The sequence below is a fragment of the Danio aesculapii genome, chromosome 9, assembly GCF_903798145.1.
Source record: "Danio aesculapii chromosome 9, fDanAes4.1, whole genome shotgun sequence".
Taxonomy (NCBI): Eukaryota; Metazoa; Chordata; class Actinopteri; order Cypriniformes; family Danionidae; genus Danio; species Danio aesculapii.
Genome location: NC_079443.1, coordinates 37,266,292 through 37,287,837, shown reverse-complemented (window position 1 = coordinate 37,287,837; position 21,546 = coordinate 37,266,292). Strand labels below are relative to the sequence as shown.

Sequence of the window (21,546 nt, the reverse complement as noted above, 5' to 3'; positions counted from 1 at the left end):
AGCTTATTCACATAAAAATCCAGCATTGGTTGTTAATCTACTTACTTATTTACTTAGTTATGTGTTGATTACTCGCTTAGACCTTTTTATTTTTACTGTTGATCACAACAGAGTTTCAACTGAGACCACTGTCTTTTCCAATATTTATATATAATATTAAATAATATATAAATATATAATAAAGTAAAGTAAAATAATAATGATGTTACAGTGGCACAGTGGGCAGCACTGTCACCACACAGCAAGAAGGTCGCTGGTTTGAGTCCTGGCTGGTTAAGCTGGCATTTCTGTGTGGAGTTTGCATGTTCTCCCTGAGTTCGCGTGGGTTTCCTCTGGGTGCTCTGGTTTCCCACACAGTCCAAAGACATGCACTTTAGGTGATTTGAATAAGCTAAATTGGCCGTAGTGTACAGCATGTGTGTGAATGCAAGAGTGTATGGATGCTTACCAGTGCTGGGTTGTGGCTGGAAAGGCATCCGCATCTTAAAACATATGCTGGATAAGTTGGCAGATCATTCAGTTGTAGCAATCCCTGATTAATAAAGGGACTAAGCCAAAAAGAAAATGAACTAATTAATAATAATAATAATAATTCAATTGTGTCTGTGCAAGAAAATGAAAATACCTTCAATCCACAGCATAGGATATCTTTGATGTTCTCTCACAATATATTCTTTATTAGTTATATTAATTCATCAAAAATTTACTAACACCTCAAAAACATATGTGAAAAGATTATGAATCAATTCAGATATCCTGTGTGTATTTTACATAATTAAATATTCATTACCTCAAAAATACAATCAATCAATCAAGATAATGTGTAATGCACACTGAGTGTCCTCATTAAGAAATAACATAATTGTGGATCTCTGGTTGTAGAAAACAACCGTCAGCTAGCTCTCTGCAACTCTCACATGGTCGTCCACTGAAGCTAAGCAGGGCTGCGACAGGTCAGTGCCTGAATGGAAGACCACATGGGAAGCTAGGTTTTTGCCAGAAGTGGTTTTGGTGAGACCAGCAGGGGGTGTCAACCTGCGGTCTGTGTGGTTATATCGCCCCAGTATATACATGGGTACTCTATCCTGCTCAGTGAGCTCTGGCTTTCAGATGAGACATTACACCAAGGTCTGACTCTGTGGATGAGGATGTCCTTCGAAAAAGAGTAGGGGTAACCATCACCATATCATAATTGGCTTTATCTCCTCTTCACCACTTGGTGTATGGTTGCACAATATGGCTGCAGTTGCGTCATCCAGGTGGATGAGATCACCCCCAAAATGTGTAAAGTGCTTTGAATGTCCAGAAAAGTGCTATATAAATGTAAGGAATTATTATTACTATTATTATTATTATTATTATTATTATTATTATTATTTGAAATGCAAGAAAATACAAAAATAAATAATTAAAAATTCAACTTTTTTGAATGTTTCCATTACAGATGCACTGACATTTTTGTCATATCCAGAGTATTTTAGTTGTCACTGGCAACCTTCACAAACGACATAAGTTTGGTCAATCAGTCACATATTTAGATGGTATTTAGTCTTATTTATGTATTTAGACTTAGATAGTCATCATTTACTCATCCTCCAGTTGTTAAGAACAGATCTGAATTTCATTCTTCTGTTCAACAAAAAGGAAGATACACTAAATAATTTTGTAAATCATCCATTGACATGCGTAGTATTTTTTGATCCTACTTTGGATGTCAATGGCTACTTTTTTCTTCAATCTTCAGAATATCTTGTTTTGTGTTCAACAGAAGAAAGCAACTCATACTTTAGAACCAATTGAGGTTCTTAATTTGAGGACACTTGAGGACATTTTCATTTTTGGGGGAACTTCCTTGCTTAAAAATCCCTTTAAATACAAAATGTTTCTGAAACACATGCATTAGACAGCAGACAAAGAATTTTGTAATTTTCTGTTGCTACTACTCTCTTGCAGATGCTACTAATGGAAGTACATAGACTGGCATTTCAAAATAGACACATATTTGATTAAGCATTGATATTTACTCTGAACATTGATACATCACATTGTGATCAATCATCAATCAATCCATAATGTGTTACACTGTTCATGACATATAGCAAATTTGTGAAAAGTCAATCCTTTGACTGAGATTGCACATATGCAAGTATTAGTACTTTTTTACCAGTATAAGCAAAAGTAACATTTTAATGAGCAATACAATGTGCATACTCCATCTGCATTGAAAACAAACAGCAGACTCACAGTTCACTCATGAGTTTCCGCCCACATATACATTATTATAAGACAAGAAGTTCCAGACTGTCATGAACATGCTCATGATCGTTTGCAAAAATAATAATGTTGTTAATAATTTCTAACACAGACCAATAGTTTCACTTCATACAGTAAGACCTCAATGTATTGTCGAGCACCACATGTAATAGTTTTCATATGCTTGTATTTATTTTTCAGACTCTCAAATTGCTGGCAGCCATTTACTTGATTGTTTTAATCCACCAAAGACTATGGCTTCATCTAAAAACATTCTTTATTCAATACAATTCAATTCCAGTTTATTTGTATAGAACTTTTCACAGTTTTACAAAAGGTGCACAATCTTGCATTACAATCAAATTTGGAAAAGTTAAGGTTATTAGTTAACATAACTTTATTTGTTACTAATAACTTTAACTGATTAACTAATAACTAAGCTTTTAACAGTAGATTTATTATATATAAACATATTTAACCAGCATATAAGTGATGTCTATGTGTACAGGTTTAATGAAATATAATTGTTTATTAAGTGTATGTGTTGTTCTAAGAAAAAAACATTACTTGAATGACCAGAGGAGGAGTAATCAACCACGTAATTAACATTTTGGAGTGAACAGCCCCTTTAAAAAGCATTCTGCTCATTTCTAGATGGCAAATTTGCCTCAAACAATTGCACACCACTCTCTGCTAAAATAAATCAAGCGCTAATCAATTGTTCTCATTTAGAAAGCGTATACTTCAATAAATCTATTTTGTAATGCAAAGCTTTCCGGTGCATTTTCTCTTCCAAAATGAACTGTACGTGCCCTCATAAAACGCAAAGCTCAAAAGATGTTAATCAAGCTGAATGTCACCTGATGATCTCATAAATGTCCCCCGCTCAGTCTATTTTACTAGCATTTCAGTCTGCGCTCTGAGGAGGCCGTTGAGGTAAATATTGCATAATGCTGAATGCCTGTCCCTCAGCTCAATAACAAGATGCTATGCTACATTACCTCTCAAACCTCCTTTCTGCAGGTGTCAGTTCTCCAGGGGAATAGGCACATTTACTTTCCATTTATTTCTGTATGAGAAGGCCATAGGAAACCGCCCTGAGAGTATAGTGCTCATAAAATCCATATGCATTTCTATGCGTCTTAGATGGTAAGAGACCACACGCTATTTTAGGCAAGACCACTCCTTAATTCTGTGCAGCCCCAGGGGGATTTTATATTATTGTGAGATATTTTCTTTAGCTTTGGGTCAAAATGTTCAAGACCCTCAGTGGATAGAATGGAGCGGCACCGCTTGCACAAAACTTAATGTTGCGTCTGAATGACAGCATAAAAAAAAATACATGAATGTTATACGATGTTAAATTTATGTATATATTTTGTTATAATATATGCTCTTTACATGGTTTTAAATGTATGGTCATTCAAATAATCATTACTGATGAACACTACCGGTCAAAAGTTTGGGGTCAGTAGGATCTTTAAATGTTTTGAAATAAGCTTATCCTGCCCATCAAGGCTGCATTTATTTAATCAAAATTACAGTACAAATGGTAAAATTGTGAAATGTTATTGCACTATAAAATAACTGTTCAAAAGTAGTTATTTAATTTGTCATTTATTCTAGCAATTTTAAAGATGAATTTTCAGCTTAATTACTACAGTCTTCAAAGTCACATGATCCTTCAGAAATCACTCTAACATAATAATAATAATAATAATTATTATTATTATTTTATTATTATTATTAAGATTATTAATAGGGATGTTTTTTGACCTCGAGTCGGAGTCATTTGATTTCGAGTAAACCTGATCCGATACTTCCAAAATACATAAAAAAAAGAATAAAGAAGAGCGAAGAAACAGATCCAGGATGTTCCTTATTTTGTATTTAATTCACCTTATTTTAACATTCAACAACTCTGTGAACAAACAGAGCAGTTATATAATTTAGCACTTATATAAGCACTTAAATAAATAACATCAATTCTTCACTTTTACACTTTAGTGCAACAATAAATATAAAAAAAAACCTATTATGAAAACAAATAGAACCTCTACTTAAAATACCAGGCAGGCAATCCCAAGTTTACATATCTCACAGTTTGCTATGGCAATGTTGTCTTCATCAACTTTATAATATCTCCTGACCACAGACAAACTGGCGCTTTCCTCAAGCTGCTTCCATGTTCTACTTTGCCAGCATTTAACCAATAGCGTCTCTGCAACAAAGTGAGGTCATGCTGCACGCGTTGCTGTTTCTGTGTGAAGTCAAGAAAGAGGTCTAACTCTGTCACCACATAACTGATCGGATCGAGATATCCATAATTATTATTATTATTATTATTATGAATGGTAATAGTAATAAAAGCAATTATGACTGGAGTACACGAAACCTGACCCCAAAGACCTGACCCCAATCTTTTGACCTGTAGTGTATATTTAGAGCATCTGATGACATGAAAGACTACAGATCTGTTACAGATCATAGTGCTAATTAATTGTCAGTAATTGTTATTTTACTACAATTTCAAATATACTAAACATCCCTTATTCAAACTTGCCAAATTCTGACGTCAAGTTTTTGTTCAAATGTAAATAAAAGATCAGATTTTTTATTTATTTTTTTACACAATGATGCTACATGTACTGTGAGGAAAGCCTGTGTCATTTCCAGGCAAAACAATTCTGGTTGAATAAACGTAATTTAAGTAGGAGGATTATGAATCATTTGGGCTTGACTGTATATACACACACTAGCATTTTTATAATAATAATAATAATAATAATAATAACAACTCATAAATTTTCTTTCGGCTTAGTGCCTTATTTAACAAGGGTCGCCACAGCAAAATGAACAGCTAAATTATCCAGCATATGTTTTACACAGCGAATGCCCTTCCATCTGCAACCCAGTATTGGGAAACACCCGTACACTCTCACATTCACACACATACACTACGGCCAATTTAATTTATTCAACTCACCTTTAGTTTATTCAATTCACCAACTGGCCCAGCCATGACTCAAACCAGCAACTTTCTTGGTGTGAGGTGACACTGCCAACCACTGAGCCACCATGACACCCAATAATACTAATAATAAAAAGTTATATGAAGTTAACTTGAGAGGTCTTTCTTTTCAGAAAACAAGATTTATCAAGTTAACTTTATATAACTTTTTATAACTTCATATAAGAATATTTATATATTTGAGCTGGAAAACCAAGGGAAACATGCTGGACAACTTACTTAACGGCTATAAATTAATGTATTTGGGACAACAAAAAAAATATTTAGTTGAATTTCTACTTTTTGTTACATATACATATCTACTGCATTTTGTTTTTGTTTTTTATTTTTGCATTTTATTAATTTTTTTAATTAATTAATTGTTTAAACACTATACATAGATTTAACAAATACTAAATAAAAACAGCATAAAATAAAATGAATATGGAAAAAAAAATGCCTTTATCATTACCTCAGAGAAAACAACTTCCCATACAACAACTTCCTAAAGTTTAACCCAGGTACTGTAAACTACAGCTGATCAAAGCAGGGTTTAAGGCCAAGTAATGTACAATTAACTTGACAGATGTCTAAAGCAAACAGCTGTCATCTCTTCAAAAACATGAACATCATGTGCCCGCCTCGTGGCTCGCCGCCTGCATCGCCTTCTGAGTGTTGTGAGTTAATGCTTCACCCAGAACAAAAATGAGAACAAAACAAAAATCAATCTCTCTCACTCTCTCTGCTCAATTCAAACTTCAAGGGGAGAAAAAACAGAGAGGGAGAGAGAGTAGAGCAATTTGTCACTAAAGCGTGTCTTTGTGTTTCCTGATAAAGAACATTGCGCTCAAGACAAAAGGCAGGAGCGCAGAGAACAGCCTGAAGAGCACTGAAATGACCCATATCCACGCATTCAAAATCTAAAAACATCTCCCTAACTGAGTTTATAAAGAATCTGCTTGATACTGCGGTGATGATCTGGAATTATGGGATTATACTGTTTCTAGGCCCAATCCTCTGCTTATTTGAATTGAGGAATATCATTTATGATTACTGTTTAGTCATATCACACATACTGTAAAATTGGATGTTTTACAAAATGATGATATCCACCACAGTGTCTGGAGTTGTCACATCCCAGACATCAGCATTGTAATGATTTATGAAAAGATGACGCAACCCACAATCATATTGTATATAACTAATTACAACATAAGGGGTTAGGGCATTCCTATTATTTCACTGTATCGTACTAATTAAACACATATAACAAAAGTTTCACTGAGACACACATACCGTCACCATCACCAGCGATCTAATCCATGCAGATTGCTGGAGATCTACAGATCTGTCACTGAACTGGACTACAAATATCATCATGCACCTCATGCACACCAGTTCCTGATTCCCTCTGATCACACACACACACAGCTGGTAACTCATCATGGACTGATTACATTTATTTTAACCTCTCTCTCACACACACACACACATTGCTGAGTCTTGTGTTACCCCATGTAGCATTACAAAGTGTTTTTTACCGGCATTACACCTGTTTGTCTGGCTGTGTTTTGACTTGGTGGGCAAAGCGAGGCTTCATGAAACAGTCTAAGCAAATGTTTTGAATGTTTCGAAACCCGTCTCTACAGTGACACTTTGTGGTCATTTTTATGTGTTGCTCTGGAACAGCTTCAGCAAAGAAACAGTTAAGCAAATTGAGGTATTAAACCCCACATTGTAGAGTTGAGGCTTCAAGTGATTTAGTGAAGCGGTGAGAGTTCCAGACTAGCATGCAGAGATAATAGGTTTGAATTCAGGGTGATGCAGCTATAGATGTCCTGCACAATTTATCTATTTTGAAAATGCAGTTGGGGGAAAAAACATGAATTTACAGGTTATGTTTTTTGAGGATACATTTGTAACTTGCTGCAGCTACCAAAACGATTCCTTTTTTGCAAATATAAAATCAAAATAGAATCATTTCCTAATAGACATTGATATATTTATATACCTGGCAACCCAAAGACTGATACAAACAAGTAAACAAACCTATCTGAGAAAGTTATTTATCAGTGTTGTCTGGTGTATATGGGTCAGAACTTGGTACTTTAACACCTATATAGTCACAGTTGTGGGTGTGTGTGCTCTTTCTGTGGTTGTCTGTGCTGTGGTCATTTGGTTTATGTGCTTCTGTGATTAGCTGTTCTGATCAGTCGCTTTAGCTGTGGTTAATTTCTGCACCTATGTCAGCGTTTCTTTGCTTTGTTGTCAGTTCATTATTGTTTGTTCATGCTGACTCTGTGTCTCGTCAGGACTCTCGTTGACGTTTTACTGTATTATCCTGAGCTGTTCTACCTAGTCTCGGTTGTCTTTGGGACTTATTTCAGCTCACGTTCAGCTGTGGCATTGGGTCGCTTCTTATCTCTTTTTGGACTGTGTTTGCACCTTTTGATATATGACCTCTGGTCATTTTAAAGTCACTTGCACCTGGATTCATCATGTTTACCTTTAGCATGACAGTACATATCAGACGGTAAACCTATCCAGCAATTAATTCTATCAGAAAAGAATGAACAAATAATACATTGAGCTATTTATTTATTTTTTGAGCAGGTTTTTATTCTTGTACCTGGCAACCCTGACACACAATAAACACACACCTGTTTACTGCACAAACAATTTTAATGTTAGCATTTATTTGCTCAAACATACATACGCTAAAAACATCTTTGATTTTTATTTTTTGGTAACACTTTAGTTTAGGTCACAATTTATGCTAATTACAACTGGCTTATTACCTACCTATCATTAAGATATTAACTGTATATTGGTAGCTATAAAGTATGATCTTCTTCTGCATCCCCAATACCTGAACCCAACTACTACCTTTCTAACAAAACTATATAAAAAAAACAGCTATTTATTAGTTTATTAAGCTGGTAGTGTTAGTTATTGGTTTGTTAAATTAAAGTGTTATTTTTTTATGTTTACTGACATAATGTGACATTAAGTTGATTCCTTACTTAAGGCTAATAAACATATCTCAATCTGGGTCATTATTTAATACATTACAACGTATGACCTCTATAAATAAACACACCTTGTCCTCTGTTGTTCCCGCTGATTGTTGTTTGATGTTGGCTTCTGATACAACTGTGACAGCCTTAACAAGCCAAAAAATTCACCTCACATTCGCCTCATGCTCCACTGACCAATACAAGATGAAACATGATATGCTTGGAAAGCTCCAGGATTGTCAACACAACACGTTTTTCTTCATTAGAGGAAAGTGGGATGACTCCCAGCTCCCCCGATAACCCAAGACGTCGGCCTTGTCCCGCAGGGAGGCTGAACGGGCAGCAAATCCAGCCTCCACTGGCCATGTGGCAGTGAAAATGTGCAGCTGCCCTTCCCTGGAGGCCCTGAGAATGTGGTGATTACATTTCTCTGTGGTGCCAACAGCAGAAACACTGTACACACACAGTCCAGAAAACGAGAACAGCAGAAGCAATAACTAGGATGAAAACTGAGGACTTAATATCAGGTAACAGCACAGGCTCAGATACCGAAAACACTCCAGGTGAATCTTATTATATAAAGCTAAGAGGATTATGAGTTGAGCATAATAATATGTCTGGAGACGTATCATAGACAGCCGTTTGAATTGTTCTCAAACTAATTAAGGCAAGAAAATGCAGGTGAATAGGGTCAAAAATGAACTAGTTTCTCCATACTCATCCAGTAATGATTACATTAAAATTGCAAACTTTATAACAAAATTTCTTAAATGTATGCATTAATTAAATAAGCAAGCTAATTTGCATAAATTAGCATGTAAACTTTGCACAGTGGATAAAGTCAATTTCCATTTTTTTTTACATATTAGACCAGACCTGGCCATTTTACGGCCCGCGGGTCTTCTTTGATCGGCCCGTGTGAAATATTTAGTCATTCACCACTTGCTAAAATACATTCATTCATTCACTCATTCATTTTCTTCCGGCGAATTCCCTTTATTAATCAGGGGTCGCCACAGCGAAATGAACCGCCAACTTATCCAGCATATGTTTTACACAGCGGATGCCCTTCCAGCTGCAACCCAACACTGGGAAACACCCATACAAATATACCCATATTTCGATAAACAGTGATACACAGTGATAAAGGTAGACTAATTACCTCAGATTAATGGTTTAACAAATCCGGGTACAGATCCTCTCTCAGTGATGATCATTACATTACATGTCCACCCATGTTTCCCAGTGATGGGTTGCAGCTGGAAGGGCATCCGCTGCGTAAAACATATGCTTGATAAGTTGACGATTCATTCCACTGTGGCGACCCCAGATTAATAAAGGGACTAAGCCGAAAAGAAAATGAATGAATGAATAAATAAATGAATGAAATGAATGAATGAATAATAAAAATCAACTAAGGTGAAGCAATCCAACAAACAACACAATGCCATGAATAAGTTTATATTGTGATGCTGCTCTTTAAAATACGCTTGGTGTAAAACTGATTCTTTTTTAAACTTTAGAGTTTTTATGAATGTTTATTAAATAGTTTCACAGAAATTTTTATTTTATTTTTTTAAACAAATTAACTGTACTGGTCTGATCCTCTAAAGCAGGGATGGGCAAACTCGATCCTGGAGGGCCGGTGTCCCTGCATAGTTTTGCTCCAACCCTAATCAAACACACCTGCTTGTAGCTTTCTAGTGATCTTAAAGACACTAATTAGGGTGTTCAGGTGTGTTTGATTAGTGTTGGAGCAAAACTCTGCAGGGACACTGGCCCTCGAGGATCAAGTTTGCCCATGCCTGCTCTAAAGCCATCGTAGTGTCTAATGTGGCCCCTTGGAAAAATTAATAGCCCACCCTTTTATTAGTGAACTTTTTTTTCAGAGGGAATTCTGAGAACCTTTTTTTTAATCACTCTATAATTCAGAGAATTGTAAATACAACCAGAAGAAAATACATTTTTGCAGTTTTTGTAGTATAAAACATTATATCCAAAATGTTGCCTGCAAATTATGAATGAACACATCCTTCTGTAAAAACCTTCACAATATAAGTGTGAATTGAAGAGTGTAGTTTGCTGTAAGTGCTGCTGAATTACAGATTTATGGCTGAGAGCAGGAGTAAAAAAATACAATTTGAAAGAAATCTGCCCTTCAAAAATATTTATTTGAAATTTACAGACACAAACTGATAAGGTGCAACAAAAGAAACACTTAAATGTGTATTTTGGATGCTCTCTTTGCATGTACACACTGGTAAAAACACTTTACAAAAAGTCAACAATTTCCAAATTAAAGGGACAGTTTCCTTAAAGGGACAGTTCAGCCAAAAAAATTTACTCAGCCTGAAGTGGTTCTAAATCTTTATGAGGTTCTTTCTTCTGTTGAACACAGAAATACTATATTTTATAAAGAGCCGAAAATCTGTAACCACACATCTAAGGTAGAAAAACAAATCAATGGTTACAGGTTTCCAGATTTCTTCAAAGCATTTTCTTTTGTGTCCAACATAAGTAAGTCAAAGGAGAGTAAATGAGTTTCACTTTTGAGTGACCTAACCCTTTAATACTGCATCATGTAACAGGGAAGACTCAGACACTGAAACACTAGAGATGAATCTAATTAGAAAACTAAGAGGATTAGGAGTTGATCATAATAACATCTAGCAACAGGTGATATGCATATGAATGGAAAGCATCTACAGACTGAATACTGTGTATCATTACATGAGAACGAGACAGCCCTTTGAGTTGCTCTCAAACTAATTAAAATTGAGGAATATTAGAAGCAACACAGAACAATGCATTGTTTTGATATGTACTTGCCAATTAGAGCAATATAAGATGCTTCAGATTTTCAGTTAATTTGAAGACTGGTCTGAGTATTAATCAATGAAGAAGATCTACTGCATGTCTATGAATGACTTTATATAAATCTAGTCTTTTCTATGAAGAGTGAAAATTAATGAAGTGTCCTTGCCTAAAAACGATGAGGATAAATTAAAGCAGTTATGACAGAGAGTGGGGTAAGCTGTACCACTTTTTTAGTGAAGTTAACCTCTGGTCAAGGAGAAAGAGAATTGAGATTAAATTAATGCATTATAAATTTGAATGTCGGCTATCAATTTTAATTAAAATAGAGCGTCCTGGACATAAGACCACATAAATATAGGACTATAAAATACAATAATAATAATAATAATAATAATAATAATAATAATAATAATAATAATAATAATAATAACAATTATTATTATTATTATTATTATTATTATTATTATTATTATTATTATTATTATTATTATTATTATTTTTATTATTATTATTATTTAGACTGCATACAATAATAATAAATCTAATTATTGACAAAACATTTATATCTATATAGATATACATATCTAATTTACACTTAAAAATTCTATTAAAATAAAGTTAAAATTAAATTAAATTAAATATTAAATTAAAATTTAAATTTAATTTAGCTTTATTTTGAATTGAATTTTTAAGTGTAAATTAGATATGTATATCTATATAGATATAAATGTTTTGTCATTAGATTTATTATTATTGTATGTAGTCTAAATAATAATAATAATTATTATTATTATTATTATTATTGTTATTATTATTTAGACTGCATACAATAATAATAAATCTAATTAATGACAAAACTTAAGTTAAGTTAAATTAAATTAACCCGTGCCCACATGCTAAGCTACGCCTATGTTTGCCAGCAATATTTTAAAATGTTCCATGTTTAGAAATCTTGCACTAATCAATGTATTTTCAAAGTATTTATATCATTTAGATGCAAAACTCCTTATCAAATGATTTAGAACATCTTTAGCCAAACAAATATGTGGTTTTGCATGCATGATTGGCAACTTAAATTTTATATAAAAAAGACAATTTACGCTGACGGTCATTTTCTTTCTTCATCACACCCAGTCTATGCATCTTTCCATCTTTGTTAGATGTGCATGGCTGACCCTTTCTGAATACACAGATGATAAATAAAAAAAATAAATGTAAAAAAAAAAAATAAAAATTATAAAAATCAGTAGATTAAAGCAGCAGCACAGTTTACTCTTACCGCACACAATCATAAGCAACACAGTAACCTTAGTGTGTCCAATGTGCACAAACATATGAATAAAATTACCTGCGCCCATGTTGTTAATACACTCACGTGATAGTAGTCGGTTTTGGCTTACAAACACAATCCTTTCCTCTGTACATTTTGTAGCAAAAGCTGATTGAAATGCACTTCCTATCAATGCATAATCTATGGTAATGAGCTCCTCAAAATTCCCATGATAAATACTCTCAGAATCCATTCTAAGGCATTATAAATAAAACAGAGCGAACATGATTAATCTAAATGATAATAGAATACTGGTGGTGAGAATAGTTGACCCACTGTGCCTGGAATCTGTAATAAATTAAGCTCTTCTAGAAATGTCTTGCATCTACACCAAGCAATTGAGCACATAGTTTTAACATAAACCAATCAATCTTTTCACAAATATTATTATATATTAAAACCAGGACAGTTTTATCTCCTTCAAACATCTGGGTATATGTGTGAAGTACAATCTGGGTTAAACAAGACAAGAAACAACGTTATATGCAAGTTGACGCTGATTTTTATTTTATTTTATATAGTAAATTGACTCATAATTGTTCAAACTACTCATGTAAAATGAGCTGAATCAACACAATTCTTGAGGTTTTTGTGGACAACTTAATTGTTTTATGTTCAGTTCACTTAAATATGTAATAACAATTAAATTAAATTAATCGATTTGCATTGGGAAGACATGAAGGGATGTGTGGAACCCAGCATTTTTTAGTTTTACAGTGTTAGAAATGTCTAGTTTTCAATGTTAAGGCAATGATTAGTTTTATATGAAGGTCAAACCCTGGCATAGCAAGAGAAGCTGGTCAATCCAAATCTTTAAACTTTGCATCTTGACAATGTCATTAACTCATTTATAATTACGGAGTCATTGCCTAAACAGGCTGGTCATCCATAAAGGACAAATGCACAAAAGGACAAGAGTAATATTATTCTGATTCCGATACTAGTATCATAATTGCCTCTGATACCACAAACATTTGATGTGTGTTAAGCCCAGGTCAGATCACATGATTTTATTGTCGATTACGAACGTCACTATGTCAGATTATGCAATTTTGTCTTGATAAAATCTTGACTTGTAGTGAGTAACAAATGTGCCAGACTACACGTTCCTTCATGATCAGTCAACTTGTGAGGTCAACGACCAGCGTTATTTCACAAAGCAGTCACAAGTGTTGCTAACAATACTTCTTGTCTCACTTTCAATTTTTCAAAAATCTTATTTCAATCGCAATAAACACTGAAGTTGCTGACAACTAGGCTACATTATTTAACGAGATTCGTTACGACATGGATAGAAAAATCAGATGCTCAAGACATAATCAATAATATAATGACATATAAAAAAATTGAAAATATACAACAGAGGTTTGTGATACAACAATTACAGTGAAGCATTAATTAAATCCTTATTTTCCCACAGAGTAAAACAAATTATCCACCCGCACAGTTGAGTAGTGGACGGGCACAAATAAAAATATAATTCGTATCTTTTTCTTGGAAAAAAATAATTAGTTTGGTACTATTTCTATCTTAATCTTAATGTTTTTTTTTTGTTGTTGTTGGTCAGTTATCTACTAGATAAACAAGAATGATGAACATTTGAGGTGAGGTAGTTCAAAACAAGTCCATTATATGCTTCAGCACCAAAACACGAATTGCCGTGAGATTGCGTTGGTTTGTTAAATAAAAAAATAATCTAGCCTAAATAAAATTAATGTTAAACATTCACAGTTTCAGAGAAACCTACACGAAACTGTTTTCACTGTTACTGGCACATTTAAATGAGCAGAACATGTTTTTACAATGCATTTCCAGCAATAAACATGTTCCCAGATTACCTCAAAATAACAAACTTGGTTGCAAGGATGAGAGAACAGAAACTCATGGTGAGAATGGAGATGTCTGAATAGTTGTGCCAGTCTGTCAGATAAAGTTGCTTAAAACAGCTCAATATTTTAGAAAAAGTAGTTAAAATTTGCATAACCAATGATTGATCTTATCATCCGTGACCCACCCATAAGTAAATATGCAGCCTATTTTTTGATTACCTGTCCCGTGGATTAACGGCAGCACCTGATGATATAACCAAGAAATTATGTGCTCCTATTGCACAGTGACACCCACGTGACGGAACTCCTTGTGAAAAACGTGAAAGAAAATTAAACATGCTAGACTTTCTGCGATGGGTTTCAGTTGTCGTAAACTTTGCCAAATTACACCAGAAGAAACCATTGAATCTTGTGTCACGAATGTAAACACATTTGTTGTTTACGGATCCACACGACACCCTACATCAAGGAAATCATGTCGAAATTGTGACAAATCCATGTGATGTTATTGAGGCTTTAATCAGTATCGGCAAGCACTTCAACCCATAAACTAATCTGTTAGCATGTTTTTTTTTAAGTGATAAACATATAATGCATAGTTATCCCCGCTGGCTGCTAGCTTCATTTAATGATGCAAACTGGAAATCTATTCTTTTGGAGAAAAAAATTCAATGTGCAAGCAGTATGCCCACTATTTGGCACATTTAAAGACAGGACCAACCAGCCAGTAAGATGGTGACAAGTCTCATATGCCATGCTGCATTTTTGAGGGGTGGCACAAATATTAGCAACTGTAATATGAGTAACTTAATAAAGCATTTGAAGACATGTAATCCTGCTGAACACAATGGTTTCATTAAGGCTAGCTCACAACTATTGAACTACTGAAACTAGTGTCAAAATCAGTTTGTAAGTTCTTATGAAGAGAAAAGTTTTTAAAGATGGCCAATGAGAAATAAAGTGGGATAAAATGATTGAACTTATTCTTCGGGGTGATGAGTATAACTTTTTGTTGCACTTTTTGGTACTTTTATTTTGTAAAACTGAAATGCCTTTTATTATGTAACAAAACTGCTTACTAGCCATACTTTTTTTTTTTTCATTGTTAGTATTTTTCTAGATTTAATTGTTGCACTAGTTTTATTCAACTATCCTGTAAAATCTAAATTATACCTTTCAATTTACAATATTAGAATTGTGGCTGCATTTGAAGTTAAAATATCAGTGGAGAACAATATATAGTATTCATGTTTGGTAAAAACGTCAGATAATAAAATGTATTTGTTCATGATTTAGTAATAGATAAGTTTGAAGCACACCATAAAATATTTCAACCAATTCATACAGACCAAGTTGTTCATACGGATAAACACCCAGGTATCGGATCAGTACTCAGTATCGTCCAATACTCCAAGCCAATGTATTGGAATTTGTATCAGAAAGGGAAAAGAAAAATTGGTATTTGAGGAGATAGACTACGTTTACATGGATATCAGCAATCAAAATATTTGCTCTAATCTGAATAAGACAATAATATGATTAAGGTGTTTACATGAGTTACTTTTTGAATGGTTCTTTTATGATCCCGTTTTACATGTTATAGCACACAGATCGATTAGTGTTGTTGCTTCAGCATGCTATCCACATTTCCTCCGGAGTTTCATTTTTAGTTTGTCGACTTTAACTGCAGTTTGGCATTTTTACTTTCGTTCAGGAACATTTCTTTCAAGGTATTGGATGAGAGTACAAATTAAGGACTGGTGGAAGAGTGTTGGTTTAATGGAATTTGATAGGGCACGGCAAATGCCTCCACATTTCGAGGTGTATGTGTCTGTGGTCCTTAACTGACTCGGTAGGTGCAGAAAATAGTGTGTAAACATCCGTGTATATGAAATATCCTGTCACATAAAGCATCCTAAAAGATGGTATTAGTTTGATTAAGGTGTATACATGGGTGTACTGCACTTCAATAAAGCGACTAAAATCAGTGTACTCCACATCTTAAAATGATTTCTGTCTAGTTCAAATATGACCTTAAATTAATCAAAAAATAAATAAATAAATAAATAAATAAAATAAATCATTGTTTACATGGTAGACTCTTAATCAGAGTATTGTCTTAATCATATTAAAATCTGATTACTGGTGTCAATGTAAATGTACTCAATGTGTAAAACCTTGATCAGTTCAACAGTGCAAACAATTGGGCACAGTTGACCAGGAAAAAATCTGTCACACAATACATTGTCTGGAAATAATGTATTGGTAAAATATGAAGTGTTTGCATGGAGATATGGGAATGTGGATGCTTTACACATAATGGTCTGTTGTTAGTATTATGGTTTGACATAATGGTTACTTACATTTGTCCAGAACCTCATCAGAACCATCTGGACAGTCTGGTTCCCCATCACAGAGCCAGTTGTCGGACACACAGGTTAGCTGGTCACCACACAGAAACTCTCCCACGTCACACAAAATGGGTTCTAATGGGAGAGGAGGGTGGAGACAGAGATGGAGCATGGGATGAGGTGCAATACAGGATTACATGTTTTAATTGCATGATTGTCTGATAAATATCATGATTAGTACGTGTATTTGAAATGCATGAAGTCATACAATGATTCATTATAGTGACATGAATGCAATGATAATTAATTTTTACAGAACGGTCAGGCAGGAAGTAACACGCTGTAATAATTTACTCCAGGATTTAGAAAGAACAACTGTATATATACTGTATATACAAAACTGTTTTCTCAAAACTTTTGCCATCATTTGCTTCAATGCTTGTGTTTTGCTCTTAAAGTACACAACAAATCTCTTTTTTAATTAAAGAATCATTACACTTGCTAAATCCTGGAAGGACTGATTAAATAGACAAAATATGTCATAAAAAGAGACACTTTCTCTTTGAAATACTTGGAGTAAACTGCTTGATTCAATTTATATTTATATATTTATTGGATAAAGAAAATATTTGTGTTTTGGATAAAGAAATTCAATTTAGGGTCAGAAATCTTTCAGATTTAGATTTTTTTTTTTAACTTTTGTGCCAAAGATGAACAAAATCTTGTGGGTTTCAACAACTTGAGGGTAAGTAGATGATGTCAGAATGTTATTTTTGGGGTAATGTTACTTCCAGAAGCACAATTCATAACATAATTCTTCCATTCCCCCAGCATTGCTCACGAGAAGAAGAAAAAAGTAGCTTCATAAAAACCATCAAGCAGCTGTGAAAATCCTTCAGGAATCATCCAGAACTGGGCCACATATTTCAAGCAAACTATGTCATTTATAAACATATCAAAATGATTATGATCCAAAATGCTCCAATTCCAATTATGCTTCTGAAACGTTGAGGCAGTAATGCAAGCCATAATTCTCTGCACCGCTGCTCTCTGTCCTTGCTTTGCCCCACTCTCACACGATCCCCGCCAAGCAAATTCACTATCAAGGGACAGAATTATAAATGTCAAATGGTTTCATCTTGCTCCCAGTCTCTCCCTCTCTGTCTTTCAAGCCGAAGGCCACAAAATTAGGCCATGACCTACTGTACATGGACAGATTTTTTTACTACACATACTACAACAAAAGTTCACTGCTACATGCAAATGACTGCTTCGGAAATTCAGTTCAGCAGAAAGAGTTGTGCAACCTTGTGCTGGTTATTTTTCTTTGGTTGACTTTCACATTAAATTTCTATCATAATACTTTGTTAAAAAAAACAAAAAACAAAACCATACCGGTAAAAAGCTTATCAATTGTGTGAACCAGGGGTCACCAAACTTGTTCCTGGAGGGCTGGTGTCCAGCAGATTTCAGCTCCAACCCTAATCAAACCCACCTGAAAAAGCTAATCATGGTCTTACTAGGTATAATGGAAACACCCAGGTAGGTGTGTTGAGGCAAGTTGAAGCTAAACCCTGCAGGGACACCGGCCCTCCAGGACCGAGATTGGTAGCCCCTGGTGTAAACTGTCAAACAATGCAAGAAATACCTCACACAAACAAAAGTATGTTAGAAGGCAATGCATTTCCCACAACTCTGCTGAACATTACTCGGAAAAACTGAGTATAATGTGTAAAAACAGGAGTACATGAAGATTCCTTTTATTTATGGTCACATTTTGTGATATAATGTCTTGTTTTTGGTTTGTGTAGATGTCTTTGGTCCATGTTTTGGTCTTATTTCAGTTGAACTGCATCAGAGTTTGTTTTTAGCAATCTAGTTTTGCAGCGTTCATACTTTTTTTTAACAGCAAATAAACAGCACTAACAGATAAATCACACCAACGTTTGTTTCAATGGAACCAAACCTGCCAAACATAAGCCCTAATTTAACTTCATGTTGTTCCAAACCTCTATGATATATGTCTATTTTATCAACCATATCCCTCTATGGCATGAATTTTTGTTTTAGGCAAAAAAAAAACCTGCAGAGTTTAGTTCCTACCCTGCTTCAACACACTTACCTGTAGGTTTCAAACAAGCCTAAAGTACTTAATTAGTTTAATCAGGTTTGTTTAATCAGGGTTAAAAATAAACTGTGCATAACTGTGGCTTTTTGCAAGTTTAATTCGCTTCTTTGAATGGAAAGCTAATGTGACTCTTCAAGCTCGCTGTTAGAAGGAATTAGCCTAACTGTTCAATAATGTTCTTTACCTACATTAAATGTTCAACATTCATAGTTTACAGTAAAACAATAAATATATATTTTGGTGATAACTATACATTTCTGCACATTTTCATCCATAGGATGTTATTGTTTTTACAAAAGTGCTCTAACTAAACAATGAAAAAAACTGGTTTGTTCCCTGATGGCAACACCATGCCACAGAGGGATATGACTTTTTTCTAACCTATACAATCAAAATCAAAGGGTTTCAATGTTTTTTTTGGGTCCAATGTAGTTCTACACATAATGAAAGTAAGTCAAACATCTCTGAAATGTCATGAGAGCGAGTAAATCATGATATCATTTTTATTTTTTTATATCTTTTTTTTATATTATTAAGCTTTTGATCACATAATGTGCATTCATTGAACAATGTGCATTCGGATTTATGCTTGCTTGATTTCTTGAGTTCTCGCGTCACACATTGCCTAAATCAATGGGGTTTGTGTGTGTGAATAAAACACAACTCAGTTACTCCAGGATATAGCACACATACACAACTCTGAAGGTGGAAATTCTGCTTTTGGAGCATTTGGTAATTGGAACAAGATAATTAAATGATCATTTTTACATGAAAATGTTCTTCATGTCTTTAACGTGTGGTTTTTAAAATTTTTTAACACGCATGAGAGTCATCTGCGGAATAAAGAATCCTGGTTCACTTAGCATTCACACTGTCATTTTTAAGACCAGTCCTAAACATACAATAAAAATAAGAGATGACAAAGGATTCAAGACACAAACCAATGTCGTGTGATCAGCTAATCGTGCTTGTTACATACATTTGATGTTATTTTGATCATTTAAAAATTCAAGAAGAGCCTTGTAAATTCATTCATTCATTTTCCTTTGGCTTAGTCCCTTTTTTCATCACAGGTTACCACAGTGGATTGAACCGCAACTTATCCAGCATATGTTTTACAAAGCGGATGCCCTTCCAGCTGCAATTCAGTACTGGGAAATATAACTCATACAAACTCATTCACACTCATACACTACGGCCAATTTAGTTTATTCAATTCACCTATACCACATGTCTTTGGACTGTGGGGGAAACCGGAGCAAACAGAGGAAACCCACACCAAGATGGGGAGAACATGCAAACTCCACACAGAAATGCCAACCGATCCAGCCGGAACTCGAACCAGCAACCTTCTTGCTGTGAGGCGACAGTGCTAACCACTGAGCCATAGTGTTGTGTGCATTGCATAATATAATATAAATTACTGAACAAAAAACAAGCACTGCAGTACTATTTTAAATGGCGTTTTGTTATGTTAATGGTGCAGCAACATGGGAATTCAGCACAAGACAACTGATTTCTCAAGTTCATCCCACATAATTTGAAAATCCGCAAAGTATTATTGCACATCTTACAATAAGGGCCACCGCTGCATTTTTTACTGGCGTGACTGAAGATTAGTTCTATGGGGAAGAATGGATCTGGCAAATTGTTCGAGGGTTGGGTTCTTCTACAATTGATTCACTTTCTTTAGAGCCGCGGCGGCTCTGAAACTCTGCTGGTAATCTGGCCTGATTCAATTCAATGGCAGCTGCACATCAGTCAAAAAGCAATTACAGGGAATATGATGATGGCTGCCCTCTGTCCTTCGTTCTTACTAACAAAAACAACAGCAATTCTGCTGCCCCGAATGAATAGTGACGCTGATTTGATTGTTGTAGTGGCTTTAAAAAGACGTGTCTATATTTTCGCATGAGTGGTTATTGAAACGGATTTCAAGCCAAACTTTTTGTCTAGCGTGACTGCCTTTATATTTAGAAAAGTTGACTGACAGTTAAAAAGAAAGTTCACCTGAATTAAATTGAAACTGGAGGAAAAAACAGTGAAGGAAACATTTGGCTGCACGGTCAGGATTTCCAACAGATCTCCCGAGTCCAGTCTGAAGGTATCTTTATCTTTGCACCTGAATTGGTTACCATTTAAAAAAAACACACTCCTTATACCTGAGGATAGTTTCTTTCGCAAGCAGCAGAAAGCCATGAAAGAGACTACTTCAGAAACCCCGGAGCGGCATCTGTCCACTGATGTGTACCTGCTTTCATGTCGGGATGCCCTTTAAAGCTCAGCCCAATTTGAATTATTGGAATGACCAGCAATGCCACTTTACCTTCCCTCTTACCTCAAGAGGCCTTCACTTCTCGACTCGAGTGTTTGATGCTTCCCTGGCTTTCTGTTTCAATAGATTCTCTACAAACAGTTCAAAATGCGCCGAAAAAAAAGAAAATAGCTGCACAAAAAACACTTCAAGCCTGTCAAGGAATAAAATCTTGCATCATTTGTTTTCGAAGGCCAAAAACGGAATTTGCATCTGAAAGGATTGAATTGAAGTGAACCGATAAATGTTGCGGTCATTCGGAGATAATTTCAAACAGACACGAGGAGGGGAGATAAAAATAACAACGGCCTCAACTCTTTGATGAGGTAGCGGTAACCCATTACCATAACAGTAGGAAATGTTCAGTGGAGCCTGGACTGGCATGCTATTATGAGCTTCATTTTTGACACAAGCTGCCACCTCGGCGAGAAGAGAACTTTGGCTCATTAAAGCTCCTCAGCCTTTGTGATTCCGCCAGCTTTCGATACGTAAAACTG

At 34.8% G+C, this 21,546-nt stretch overlaps 1 protein-coding gene across 1 annotated transcript in view; it reads right to left on the bottom strand.

The window, feature by feature from the left end:
• Positions 1-21,546, bottom strand: part of lrp1bb (low density lipoprotein receptor-related protein 1Bb) — a 625,723-nt gene that overhangs the window by 459,986 nt on the left and 144,191 nt on the right. Inside the window, exon 2 of the mRNA XM_056465638.1 lies at positions 16,620-16,742. Coding sequence (XP_056321613.1) covers positions 16,620-16,742 — 123 coding nt within the window. The remainder of the gene's footprint in view (positions 1-16,619; positions 16,743-21,546) is intronic.